Source organism: Phodopus roborovskii, unplaced genomic scaffold (assembly GCF_943737965.1).
Source record: "Phodopus roborovskii unplaced genomic scaffold, PHOROB, whole genome shotgun sequence".
Taxonomy (NCBI): Eukaryota; Metazoa; Chordata; class Mammalia; order Rodentia; family Cricetidae; genus Phodopus; species Phodopus roborovskii.
In genome coordinates this window covers 12,583-27,104 of record NW_026125100.1, presented here as the reverse complement: position 1 = coordinate 27,104, position 14,522 = coordinate 12,583, and the positions used below count along the sequence as shown (strand labels likewise).

Sequence of the window (14,522 nt, the reverse complement as noted above, 5' to 3'; positions counted from 1 at the left end):
ATTCATTGCTTGGGCAGCCTTTTCTGAGCATGTAGCAAACAATTATATGTAAAATATATCAGTAAAGTGGTACAATGTTCATATACAGGTACATGGTCCAGAGAAGGTATTCCCTAAGGAAGGCATTTGAGGATAAAATAGAGTAGGATGCAGGCAATCCATTCCAAACAAAAAGTCTGCTTCCACCCAGATAAAAACTACTCCAGATGCTTTTCAAGTCCATCCTAAAAGTAGACCAGTTTTGTTTTTCTTATTGTTAGTATGTCAGTAGTATGCATAAGTATGTCATTGTTCTGACTTGATGTCATTATTAAAATAGGCTTGAGGAAGATAGGGATATAGCTTGGTGATGTCATTATTAAAGTAGGCTTGAGGAAAATAGGGATGTAACTTGGTTGGTAGAGTGCTTACACAGCATCCACAGAGCTGTGGGTTCAGTCTCCAGTACCATATAAAACGGATGTGGCCGTGCATGCCTGTAAGCCACTGCACTTGAGATGTTAAGGCAGGAGGATCAGAAGTTCAAGGTTCCCTTTGGCTATGTACAGAGTTCAAGGATAGCTTGGACTACATGATACCCTGACTCAAAACCAGAAATAACTAGGGCTCCTAACCCTGTATATATTATGTATGTATTAGAATGTATTGCTCCTTTATTTAGTTATCATGTCTTTGTCTCTTAGAGAACATAAGTATATTTATTATTAGCACTTTTTTGTTTTCAGCCATCTTAGCTATAAAAGAAGTACAAGGAAGTCTAAGGACATTCCCTTAAATTAAAAGAAGATATTGGTAGTGTTGTTTAAATGTTATTATCTTTTCTATTTGTTAATCTTGGTTTTTTTTCTTATGGTACTGGTGATCCAATTCAAAGCCTTGTGTAGATAAGCAAGCATATAGCACTTAGCTATATTCTTAACCTTCTAACTTTAAAAGATTTGTATGAATTTCTTATGAATTATCTTTGTAGATGATATGAAATATACACATACACAAATTCAGAAATAAGGCCTCTTGAATCCTCCTAGTCTAGGCATGAACCCAGAATTCTTGTCCTCATCAATTACTGCAATACTCATTACCATCATCATAAAGCTTTGTCTTTTAAACTAAAGTTCCATTTAAATGAAGGTGCCATGTCTTCCTGAAAGCATCTAAAACTAACAATGAAGCAAAGGTGTGATTAAACAGATTATCTTTTTACACCATGCATATTTGTATAAACTTTGAAAAATTATCTTTTACAATATATGAACTCAAAAAATGATGTATTGACAGTTTTATATTTAATATTTTTTTAAATATTTATTTATTTTTATGGGCACTTGTGTTTTTCCTGCATGTATGTCTATGTGAGGCTATCAGATCTTCTGGAACTGGAGTTAAAGACAGTTGTAAGCTGCCATATGTGTGCTGGGAATTGAACCCAGATCCTCCAGAAGAGCAACCAGTACTCTTAACCCCTGAGCTGTCTCTCTAGCCCTATACTTAATATTCTGAAAAAAAAAAACTAGCTCATTTACTTTGTGAAATTTGTACCGTTTTATTGTGTATAAGACTCAAACCTAAAGTGTTATATACACCAGTACAGGCTCTTCAACTAAGCTATATCTCCAGCCTTTGTGCCATCTTGAATCCCCATTAAACATAAGATTCTTATTTTATTTCCATGTGTAGGCTCTGGCTGTGAAAAGTCTTTTTCTGTTCCTCCAGCCAGCTCCCAAATAATGACATGGAGACTTCTTATTAACTATGAAAGTTTGGCCTTTAGCTCAGGCTTATACCTAACTAGCTCTTATAACTTAAACAAACCAAATTATATTAATCTATGTTCTATCACGTGGCATTACCTCTCTTCCATCTTGTATTACCTGTTTCCTCTTCATGTCCCTGGTGTCTCTATCCTTTTTCCCAGAGTCCTCTCTGTCCCCAGAAATCCTGCCTATCCTTTTCCTAGCTATTAGCCATTTGGATTATTTTACCAATCACAGCAATACATTTTCACACAGTGTACAAATATCCCACAACACTCTAGCTTTGTTGCCAGGATTACAGATGCAGGAACTGAAATTACAGTTGGTTATAAGCTGCCATGTGAGTGCTGGAAGTATACCTGTCCTCAACAAGAACAAGTATTCTAAACCACTGAGCAATCCGTACACACACACACACACACACACACACACACACTTTTGGCAAGAGTATCTTAAAATCAAATAAGCTAAGATTAAATGAATAATTACCAACTAGAATGACTACTCAAAATCAAAACATTTTAAAATTGATTTAGTCATTAATTTTTGAGAATTCTATATATGAATAGAATATATTTTTATCCTATTCATCTCCTATTCTTTCTCCTATTTTCTTAGATTCACCTCCTCACCCCTCCAAACTTCATGTTTTTTTTTTTTTCTTTTTTTAAATAGCCCACCAATTTGGGCTTTGGGTTTCACACATATTCGTGTGTGGCCATCCAGTGGGTGCATGGTTGACCTAGTGGGGGACTACATTCTTAAAGAAAACCAATTCTCCCTCCCTGAGAAGCATGGGTTATCAGTAGCAATTCAGCTAGGGGCGGGACTCTCGAGCCCCTCTCTGCCCAGGTTTAAAATGTGTTGCTCAAGCAACAACAGCTGCTGCATTTATGAGTGCAGCAATCCTGTTGTGTCCAGTAGACGCTGTGCTGCCCAGTCTCCCCTGTCCTTTGGCCTTAACAGTCTTTTTGCACCTTCTTATGAGTCCTGAGCTTTTGGGTAGGGGTGTTATATAGATGTCCCATCTGTGACTGAGCATTCTCCAGACACTGATTCTCTACACTTTGACCAGTTTTGAGTTTCTGCATTAACCGTTGTCCACTGCACAAAGAAATTTCTTTAATGAAGTCTGAGAGCTGTACTGATCTATGGGTAGGGAGACATGATTATAGAGGGCAATTTGATATTACATCCAATTAGCAAAATAATAATAGATTCACCCCTGGAGCCTATGATTTCCCCGGCCATGGACCCTTGTTGATTTACAGTACGAGGTATCCTCCTGTAAGTAGGGCTTATGCCTTATTTTACCACAGTATCAAATTAATTTATAAGTATCTTTCATGTTCGTTTTTGAAAACTATTACACTGTATTTTTATTCTTATTTTCATTTGATAACTACTAGAAAAAAGCAAACTATTAAATATTACCAGTGATTTTCAAATTGCTGTTCTGTAAGTGAAATGTAACACTAAATAACTTTTAAAAGACTTTATAAATAAATGCCAAATTAAAATGAAGAAAAATAGATCCCAATAATTAGAAAATATGGTACAATACTGAAAGAAAGAAGGAAGAAAGAAAGAAAGAAAGGAAGAAAGAAAGAAAGAAAGGAGGAAGGAAGGAAGAAAAAAAGGGTGGTGGCATACTCCTTTAATCCAGAGGCAGGGAGATCTCTGTAGGTTTGAAGCCAACATGATCTACATAGCAAGTTTCAGGATAGCCAGTGCTTTATAAGAGACTTGTCTCAGAAATAAGAAGGAAGGAAGGAAGGACAGAAGGAAGGAAGGGAGGAAGGAAGGAAGGAAGGAAGGAAGGAAGGAAGGAAGGAAGGGAATAAGGAAATTGACTTGGTTATCCAAATACACACACTTGGTTTCAAATACACACACTAATATGTTATATACAAGTGAATTATTAAAAATTCACTACTTAGACTTTTTCCTTTATCTCAAACTATTTCTGGATGCTATATCTTACGTCTTAATTTTTCCTACAATCTAACATATGAATTTTTTTAGCTTATAATTTCCCCAGGTGTAGAAGAGACTGCTTTAATAATTCGACAAATTGCAGACCACAATTTAATGACGTCGAAGAGAGATCCTCATGAGTGGTTGGATAAATCCTGGGTTGAAGTTTCACCATCTCAGGTTACTTTTTCTAAATGTACAAATTAGATATCTGTGAGGCAAACAAATAGGAATACCTGAATTCCCTTCCTGAGAGCATATTTTTCCATGCTTCCCAAATTGTTATAAATTTAATGACAAAATTTTAATCTGTAGACTAAAATAGGTCCCTCTCAAAAGACCATTGTCTGAGGAGACACCACACTGTTTTCTAGGAAGAAATGAACCTACTTGATTTCCCATGTATTAACCCACTGGTGGCCCAGCTCATGTTACACAGAGCTCCTTCCCTGCACTGGCTGCTGACAGCATCGCCCGCTGAGCTTCAGAAACTCCTACCCCAGGTTCCAGCCAAAGTACTGAAGGTGAGAGACAAAGAGCACGGGCATTGCAGTTACCCGTGTGAACCACAGGCTCTCTAATGACGGTGTCCAGCTTTGTTTTGGACATCTCATAGGAAAGAAATCGTTTACTTGAACTAACTTTCATATGGAATTGCCATTAGCTATCAACCACATTATATATTTTAAAGCTATTACAGATGATTCAGTACAGTTTAACCCATCTTAAGGCATTTTGAAGAGGGAAGAGAGCTTTAGTTTTATTGCTATCTTTAATTTCTTATCAAGGAATAGTATTCATGTGTAATTTGTATAACTAAAACAAAATCCATTGTGTTTGTTGAGAAGCTAAACCATCTCTAAAAACAGTCTGTTAAAATCCCATTGCAAGTTGCTAGGAAATAGATGCAAATTACAACATTCTATTTTAGTGGTACTTAATTATTTTTTATGTTAGTTTGTGGATCAATGTAAAATCTATGAATTTAGCTAGGAATCATCTTATTTTCTAGGCTGTAGTCTATAAACTATTATTTTTAATTTTTCAGCATTTTTGTAGCATCACCTCCTTGTTCAAGATTAGTTGTTCCTCTGTGTCAAAGTCTCCTCAAATCTCATCACTTCAGGAAGATATGACTCAAAGTAGTCCCTTTATTTCTCAGAGTTTGGCTCCTGTCATTCAAGAACATGATGAATATTATTCCTATGAAGACTCTGAAGAAGCAGCTCAGGAAGGCACGAGCTCTTCTCTTCTAGAGCTAAGAGAAACACCATACATGTTGCCATCTGCAGCATCTTACAGTCAGGCCAGCTCCTGGACAGACTCTGTTTGTGGCCCTAACACAGTGCAGAATAGCCCTTTTCTAATTAATAAGGAGTCAAAGAAAGTGACTCGGCACTCCTTTCCAAGCCAGGATGATTCAGAATCAGGTGTCTTCTCTCTGGGTCTAACACAAATAAATTGTGGACCTGACATGTTGCCAAGTGATACTCAGAGGAGAGTTATTCATAATTTTGTAAATTATCCGAAAGCAAAAAGGAAGCAGAAACATGCAGGTGTCCACCCCTGTCTTTTTACCAGAGGCTTCTCACCCCCCACCATTGTTGGGACTTGAAGAAAAACAGTGGTAGGAAACAGATTCATTCATTCAGTTCAAGCTGTGGAACAGAACAAACTGCATACAACAAATGGTACCCACAAAAAGATGAGTTACCCAGTGATCAGCCTGAGTATCTGTCAGCTGAATTGGAAGCCCCTCACATACAGACATTCAACTGCTGGGAGAGAGCGGCCGTCTGTTCCCAGCTGGGATTCATTCTATGCTCCTGATTTTAATGTAAACCCAAGAGGATTGAATAGCCTTAATTTCTACCAAACAGCTGGGAACTACTTAGGACAGAGAAGGCTCCATGTATCTTCATCCAGTTGGGGAGACTACGAAACACCAACAGGTAACACACACACACACACACACAATGCTAGAACCTAGAGCTCACTGAAAGTACAGCCAGCTTGCTCCAGAACCTTCCAGCCTTCTGAGTGCTGGGATTGCCATGCCCACCCAGCATTTACATGGATACTGGAACTTAGGTACAGGCACAGCACGGCAAACACTCAACATGCTGAGCCATCTCCCCAAGCCCCTAGTTAATATATTTTAAATCATTCACATACACTTTTATCTGTTTGTAGGTTTTTACTAGTTTCTAATTACTTTAATAAAGTAATTTCATGGAGCCGGATGGTGGTGGCGTACATCTTTAGTCCCAGCACTCAGGAGACAGAGGCCAGCAGATCTCTGTAAGTTCAAGATCAGCCTAGTCAACAAAAACTAGTTCCAGGACAGGCTCCAAAGCTACACAGGGAAAATCTGTCTTGAAAAACCAAAATAATAATAATAATAATTAATAATAAAAAAATAATTTCATTCTGAAATTTAGCATGAGTCTTTGATGGTGGTACCTTCACTATCACTGGAGCAAATATTGGCTTATTTAACGTGCTTTTCCATGACACAAATATAATTGTTGTTTTATCTTTGACACAGCAGCTGTGCCTTAATCTATTGCTATTTCAGCCAGCAATTGTGACTCCGCAGTTACCAGTTACCGCCAGTGGCCCAGCCACTCCAGGCTGCAGCCTGGGGGGAATTCTGTTCCTGCAGGCACCAGCTCTGTCGCTGCAACTAAAGGTAGCTTTAACTGAATCTCTATTGTTCTATTTATAAGTAAGAGGTGAGACTCAAAGGCTGGGGTGAAAATATGCTAGCTCAGGGGGACCAGAGAATACTGCACCGCTGCTACTTCCTGTATCTCTCTCTCTCCCGGGCACCCTCTTATCACTTTGTCATCAGGTTCCTAACTCAGCCTCCTGACCCAAGGCTAATTTTATTTAATCAATGCAAACGCTAACTTGGGTTTCATGTTCTGATTGAATATTCTCCAACATATAATGTTTAAGATACATCAGTTTTCAAGTCAACATTGACAGTCTTAAGTTTATCCAAAGGCTCTAAGATAATTTTCCACTTGTCCTGTATGTGTGTACTTGTGATCTCTTTGACATAATTAACCTACTATATTACTTTTAAACTCGTTTATAATGCCACCTAACTCATGAAGTTCTGATGTAATACTCCAGGAATAATTACTAAACTTAATTTTTTTACCTTCTTTTAAAAAACTGATCTAGTCAATCAACCTCCATAAGGGTTCAAATCTAGAGCATTTAAAGCTAATATGTCATATATAATAAGTTCTTATAAAGCGAGTCATTCCTGGTCACCTCCTGTCATATATTAGGACTGAGGATAAATATAGGAGCAGGAATAGACTGATAACTGACAAGCAGTAATCTTCTAACCATGGCTTGATATGAATAGTTTCAGTAACACACAGAAAGTCAATCAGACTAAGCCTCAAACTCATTTTAACCTGTGTTAGAAACCTTCAGGAATAAGGAAGCCTGCCTGAGCAGCTTCCTGTGCTATCTCCAACGGTTTTGTCTAAAAATATTAGAACCAGGAGAGACTTTGAGATTAAACTTCACAGGAGAGGATAGCAGAATCTGGGCCTAATGAAAAGTTCGCATAGTCTATGTGTGTGCTGATTTTATTTTATTTTGGTTTTTCGAGACAGTGTTTCTCTGTATTGTTTTAGAGCCTGTCCTGGAACTAGCTCTGTAGACCAGGCTGGTCTCAAACTCACAGAAATTCACTGCTTCTCCCCTCCCGAGTGCTGGGATTAATGGCATGCACCACCAACGCCCAGCTTGTGTGTGCTGATTTTAAACACAGCCATTGGGTACAGGTTCTTTTAAAAAATAATAATAATAATAACCATTTTTCATAGTTACTTATCCCAATAAAATGGTTTTCCTTTTTCTTCTTTTGACAGGTTTAATGTACTCACAAGTACCACAACCCAAAAGACAACGTCTAACGTATGAAAAAGTCCCTGGAAGAATGGATGGACAAACCCGGCTGAGGTTCTTATGAAGGACAGAAGGACAGTGTCATGTGCCAGATTCTACTTTATGATAATCCAGTAACAAAATGATTTAGGATTGATTATGCATAAAAGACAACAGCATTATTTATACATGTCCTCAGTGTTTCTACCATATATTCAATTTCCATAATATATATTCTGTCTTGTAACTTGCATCCAATCTGATTGATTTATCAATTAGCTTAATAAGCCTAAGATACTAAAGTATTCATATTTATGTGTAGCTCATACACAATTTTGTCTCTTTAGAGATTTGGTCTTTTCACTTATGTGTATGCATAGGGAGGGTATGTGGAGGCCACAGCTATCCTAAGTTCCCACCAGTCTTTTTTTTTTTTTTTAAGATTTAATTTTTCTCATTAAATTGTGTATGTCTGCACATTGGTATGTGCATACTGAATGCAGTGCCTACAGAATCCAAAAGAGGGCATCGGAGCCCCTGGAGCCTTAGTTACTGGTGTTTGTGAGCCACCTGATGCGGTGCTAGGACCCATACTCCAGTCCTCTGTAGGAGCAGCAAGCACACTTAACCACTGAGCCGTCTCTTGGCTCCCACCCCATCACAGTCTTATAGTCACACCAGACAGGGGCAAAACTGAAACCAGAGAGGTTCCATGACAGTTTCCCTAAACAAATTAGAAACAGAAGAGCAAACAGAAATATTTGCAAAGCTAAATTGTGGGATTCCCATTCTTAATGTACAGAGTGTCCCTTCAAAGCTGGAGAAAAAATAAACCTAATAGGATAAATAAAATATCCAGAAGATGATTCCCAGAACAAGACTAACTTGTAAACATGTAGGATAAGCAGTTTCATTGTTTGGTTATATAACAGATATATTGTCTATTATATAAATTGCTGTTTCTTACCTATCATAGTGACAAAAATGTTCAGAATTCAGATGCCTAGGGTCAGCATGTCAGAGAAGACTACATTGTCTGTGCAACCTTTTAGAGCTCAGTTCAGGCACCTGCTTATAATATGTAAAATGACTATATAGCTGGGCTCAGAAATTATATCACTAAGAATTTATCTTAGTGGCTTAGAGGTTAAAAGCACTGGCTGCTCTTCCAAAGGTCCTGAGTTCAATTCCCAGCACACACATGGTGGCTCACCACCATCTGTAATGAGATCTGGTCCCTCTTTTGGCAGGCAGGCAAAACACTGTATACATAATAAGTAAATCTTTTTTTTTTTTTTTTTTGTAAAGAACTTAAATACCAACTATATAAATACATGGAATCTATTTTAAGTACAACTTGTAATAGTTAAAAATTATAGACAATTTGCTACCAGGAGAGAGGGCAAAGTAAACAATTTAGAGTATAGAATACCTTGAAATATTTCAAAGAAAATAGTGTGCTCTGACAGAGAGTGGTCCATAACATAGTGAAAATGGGCAATTCCAGTTTGCTCAAAAATGATTCTATACATATGGGGAAAACTCGAGCCAGCATGAACTCCACATTTCCTGATGCATGACTTTGTTCACAAGAAACTATGGCGAGGTTCTAGGAAGTGGCTCTGTGGGTACATTGACTGCCTGCCATTCAAAGCTCTGGGTTTGGTTCCCAGGAACTCTTAAACTGAGCACACCAAAGTCAAAGAAGTCATGATCCTTGACTACAGAGCTAATTTGATACCAACCCTGGAATACACGAAAGCTTGTCTTAAAGAGGAAAAAAGACTAAGGAAATTGTCACGTTGCACCCACTAAAATGTGCTTGGTAGGAAGGCACAAAGAAAGCCTGGCATGAGGCTTGACCCATGCTCCCAGCAGCTCAGTAACCTGTTCTCTGGTGAGCACTCCTGCATTCTCTCCTTCACTTTCTGTTCCTGTCTGTAACCTCTACTTCTATATTTACTTGTGCTTCTCTGTCTCTTTTTTGTTCTTTTCCTCACACAGAAAGTGTTGGAATCAGCAATTACATGGGCTGCCCAAAGGGCTGCAGATCCAGAAGCAGATGTCAGTCTTTTTCAAGATGAAGCCCTATGTAATAATGTATTCTCCTTAACCAGCTTAGGTACATAAAACTGTTTTCACTTTGTTTAGATTTAGACTCCAATATTTTTGTTACTAATTAAAATTTTTAGTGTTAAACTCCCAACTCCACTTTTCTATGGCTTTTCTTTTTCTGGGGGAGGGGTTCTACATAGTCCTGGCTATCCTAGAACTTGCTCTGTAGACCAGGCTGGCCTCAATTCACATAGATCCACCTGCCTCTGCCTCTGCCTCCTGAATACTGGGATTAAAGACATGCGCCACCACTGCCTGGTTCTATAGCTTACTTTTAAAAAGTAGGTAATTTAATGCTGCTAAAACTTTTCTATAGCATTAGAAAAACATTTCCACATTATATTTTGTAATGAATATAACAAGTACCAAAATCTAATACTGCAAAAAAGAATATTACAGAACCTCACTTTTATTATTGCAAACATTCTCATGGAAGATTACCATAGCAAATGGAAACTAGCGACAATTAAAATAAATCAAAATCCATCTGAGTTCAATTCCTAGAGTGCAATGATAGTGCAAAGGCATATTAATATATTTCCTCATTAACATAACTGATACATTTAGGGACAAATTAATATAATGAGCATATATAATTCCCCCAAGTTCAGCATTTGTTTTTTAATTTGCATACAAATAGGTTTCAGTATGCCATTTTCAAAATTTACTTTGTTTTTAAAAATCATGTTGTTTAATTCAGCATCTCCCAAAGCAGTCTCACTAACCATAAGGGAGTTTTCATTCTCCATGCTTGAGAGAGGAAGCAAGAACCAGGACTGGATTTCCCCAGGGAACTTTCTGGCCCAGGATCCCTTCTTTACAGTGAATTACCCTGGCAGATTCCCTTATGTTAAACCAGCTTCTGTGGGTCACCTCTCAATACTCTACTGTATCTGATTTGCTTATATTCAGGACAGTTACATCTGTATAATGTCTGTAGTTTCAGTGATCTTGTGTAGCGTTACTGAAGGAGAAAGTGGATTCAGAGAGAATTTTGATTTTAATGAAAATTTGGAATGATTAAAATTCTTGTTAATTCAGACAAAGAATAGGACATATATAATGCTGATAATAGGAAAGAGGTGGTTCAAGAAGAAAAATTGATAGTGTAAAATTTCAGACAAAATTAAACAGATAATAGAAGCATCTAAAGGACACCCAAATTATGATTAATGTGGAATCCAATCATTGATATCTGAATGATGCTTTAAATTAAAGAAGGGCTCAACTAATGGCTTCCATTTTCTCCACTGTAATCCAACCCATGTCCTTGTATTCCCACTTACTTATTCATGGGTGAATGCCCTTCAGAGCTATTCCGGAGAACAGCTGTGGCTGGTAATTGGGGGTTGTTTTTCATGTTATGTTTACACCTACTTTTTGGAGACATTCTATAGGGATTTCAAACCCAAATCCCACTCAGTGTGTGCAACACTCCAACTCAGAAACAAACAAAATCTATGGAATCCCCAAAGACAAAACCAAACACAAAATACTGTTGTCGTGGAAAATGATGAATTAGGCAAAAATTTTATTTCCAAGTTCTTCAAAGATTATTATAAACACAAACTTTCCTTCTAAAAGTATCCCCCAAATTAAATCAAAGGCACATTACCCCATAACATACTTGTGACATTAATTCTTTTAGGTTGTAATATTTTCATTTTGTTTTTAACCAATTTCATGCAATGTTCTCAGTGTAGGTCACGTTTTAAACTTTTTTTTTTTTTTTTAAAGGCATACACACATTTCTAAGAGTTACAAACACAATTGTAAACTCAAGGGACTAAAGAAAGATCTAATCAATCTCAGGATGGGCACCCTAATGCTACAGTTGGCTAAGGAGCATCTCCCAAGTCTACTGTCAAAGAAAGACCATATCTTATTAAGGAAAGAAATGGTCTCCTTAAAAAAAAAAAAAAAAAAAAAAAAAAAATCAGGATATCAATTATTCCCCTAATTTTATACTTTGTCTTCATTTAGTAATTGTAAAATTCTTAAGAACAAATTTTTTTATTACATTATAAAAATGTTAGGAAACACTCAGTTTTTTGAAAATAAACATTTCCCCTCCTAAAATGCAAATACCCAGTAAGTAAAACACATCTATATCCCAGGCAGAACATCGCAGGTTCTGTGAGGGAAGGGATGCAGCTTAGTAAATTTGGTGGTGAGGTTAAAACAAACTAATTCCTGTAGAACTCGGCTCTAGGACCAGGCAAGGGAGAAAGGGATTTAGCTGTTGAACACTGATTTCTTGGGACGTGGCGCAGTCATCCATCGCCATGTGCTTCCCCAGCGAACTTCTTCCTTCCCTGTGGAGACAGTTTGGTTGGTTTTCACTTTCGTGAGATTGACTTGTAAAGTAACTTCATCATTTCATAGGACACAAAGTAGAAAATAGTATACGCATACGATAAAATATGTAAGCCTCACCCTTGGACAAACTGCACCATGACAGTACTTTGTAAATGGAGAACCACAGTATCAGTGTAAGACAGTTACCTTAGCAACCCAATGCACCACTTACTTCGGTGCGTAAAATGTGCCTGATAGCAGAATCAGCTCCTAACTCAATATGAACAATTTTCTTTCACAAATATGTAAAGATGATCATTTACTGTGTACATACAAAATGTGAAGTATGTTGGCCCCAAGACTAATTAATTATTAATCTGTGTCCAGGTTGGGCTTGAACTCGCCCAGTTTTTACTTCTTTTTAAAGTTTTTAGGTTGGCGGGTAGGCAAAAGTCAGAGATTGTCCCATTCATAACATTTTCTACATATCTATCATATCTACATTTCTACTATATCCTACACGAAGCCACACCAGGAAATATGGAGGTGTGAGTAAGAAGAATGTCCTCTTGACACAGAGGCAGCCAAGGTGGACAAGCAGGGAGGACACTCACTACCTGACCATGTGCACACTGGCAGCCTGCCCTGTCTGCCCCGCATGTTTTAAAGAGGATTCTTTTATGAAGTGTTTGTAGCACTACGGCTTGCAGGAGGTGATGAAGGAAATACCAGTTTATTGTCCGCAGTGGAACAGGGCAGCTTGACACAGTGGAACTGTCCTTCCTCAGAGCTCCAGGGGGACTGTGAGGGCAGTCATTTAGATCCACTCACTAAGAAGCCTGAGGTTCTGCTCATTCTTTGAAAATATACCTTGCATAAGCTCTCCCTTGACATACTACCTTTTCATGTCAACAGGTATGTTAACAAAGTATTTCCCTAACGCTGGCCTCCTGGGTGAACAGCTCTGAAAATCTACATTGCAGTTCTTACCTGGGTTTGACCTACATGCATTCTGAATCTGCTGGGGGGGGAAGGGGAGTTGTCAGGGGGTAGCATCTGGGTTAAAATCTGGAGATTTGGGTTGTGGGTTTTTTGGTTTTTATTCTGAGCTGTTTCCTGTTGCATCCTGGGTCTCATTCTTGGTCAGGTTTGCTTGTTCCTTGCTGTGAACTGCGGTTTCTATAGATGCCTTTGAGAGCTCTTATTCCTGATCCAGTCTCTTGACTCAGCCCTTCTCTCATTTTTTCCTGTTCCCTGGTTCTGGGTGCTCAGATGCTGGTTCCTCATGCAGTTGGTTTTGGTAAGCTTTTTAACATTTGAGATTGTACTTCCTTCCATAGAAATGCTTATAATTTTCATTTTCCCTAATGGATTTAAACTTCATTCTTATCATAAATCAATACAATTTTTAAAAACTTGTGGACATATAAGACCTTAATGCAAAACATTCAAACTCATGCCATGCCATTCTAATGAATAAAACTGTTAAAACTCCTTCAGTCAGACAGACAGACAGACAGACAGACAGACAGGCAGACACACACACACACACACACACACACACACACACACACACACACACACACACACACGAGTAGCTACAAAAACAAGGGAGAAATCACAGCCCAAGGCAGACAAAGTTAGTCCCTCTGTTAAATTCTTAGTCCCAAAAGATGCAAGTCAGTTAGAAACACCAGATAGCAGACAGGGAATTAAGGTAAATACTGCACAGCAGGTGGTGGTGGCTCATGCCTTTAATCTCAGCACACCGGAGGCAGAGGCAGGCGGATCTCTATGAGTTCAAGGCCAACCTGGTCTACAGATCGAGTTCCAGGACAGCTAGGGCTGTTACACAGAGATACCCTGTCTTGAAAAAGAAAGAAAGAAAAAGAAATACTGCAGTCAGCTCAGTTAAAGAGCTTTTGTGCATAAGGCATGTCACAGATAGTCCCAAAGAGAACAGAGCTTCTCTTAGCTAGACCTCTTTCATGAGCAGGGAAACTACAGTCCAGAATCACCCATCGGGCAAAGTCTAGCATTTTGACTTTTTTTTTTTTAATCCTCTGTTGCCCACGATAACACTATGGCCCCAAGATGGCACAGTGCATCCTGACTCACCTGTCTTCACAGTAAAGCACAGGATCTGGGCTCCCGGAAGGGATTGCTTCCAGCTGGAACGCCAAGCAGCAGGGCGTCCTTGCAGGCATTCTGCATGCAATACTGCTGAAGCTCTGCGGCTGCCTGAGAGACCTGAGACAAAGCACAGTAGAACACCCTGCTCACAGCCAGGCCCAGTGGCAGGCACTAGACAGCGTGAGGCGGGGTACTGTTGTCATTATCCAAGGCTGATGCCAGTCACTCATTCCCAGCAAAGACTGCAGTCTACAGTGGAGTTTCAGGTGTGTCTGGTTTGCTTTAGCAAAGGAAAAACTACAACTCTGATCCATTTAGAACTCTAGTTTTGAG

General features: G+C 38.5%; 1 protein-coding gene across 1 annotated transcript in view; it reads left to right on the top strand.

Annotated features, from left to right (window-relative positions):
• LOC127225920 (protein shortage in chiasmata 1 ortholog-like) overlaps positions 1-7,788 on the top strand; it is an 83,438-nt gene extending 75,650 nt beyond the window's left edge. The window contains 7 exon segments of the mRNA XM_051189572.1: positions 3,780-3,911; positions 4,106-4,255; positions 4,780-5,265; positions 5,267-5,323; positions 5,325-5,483; positions 5,485-5,683; positions 7,628-7,788. Of these exon segments, the coding sequence (XP_051045529.1) occupies positions 3,780-3,911; positions 4,106-4,255; positions 4,780-5,265; positions 5,267-5,323; positions 5,325-5,483; positions 5,485-5,683; positions 7,628-7,728 (1,284 nt within the window). The 3' untranslated portion in view covers positions 7,729-7,788.
• Positions 7,789-14,522: the final 6,734 nt, after the last annotated feature.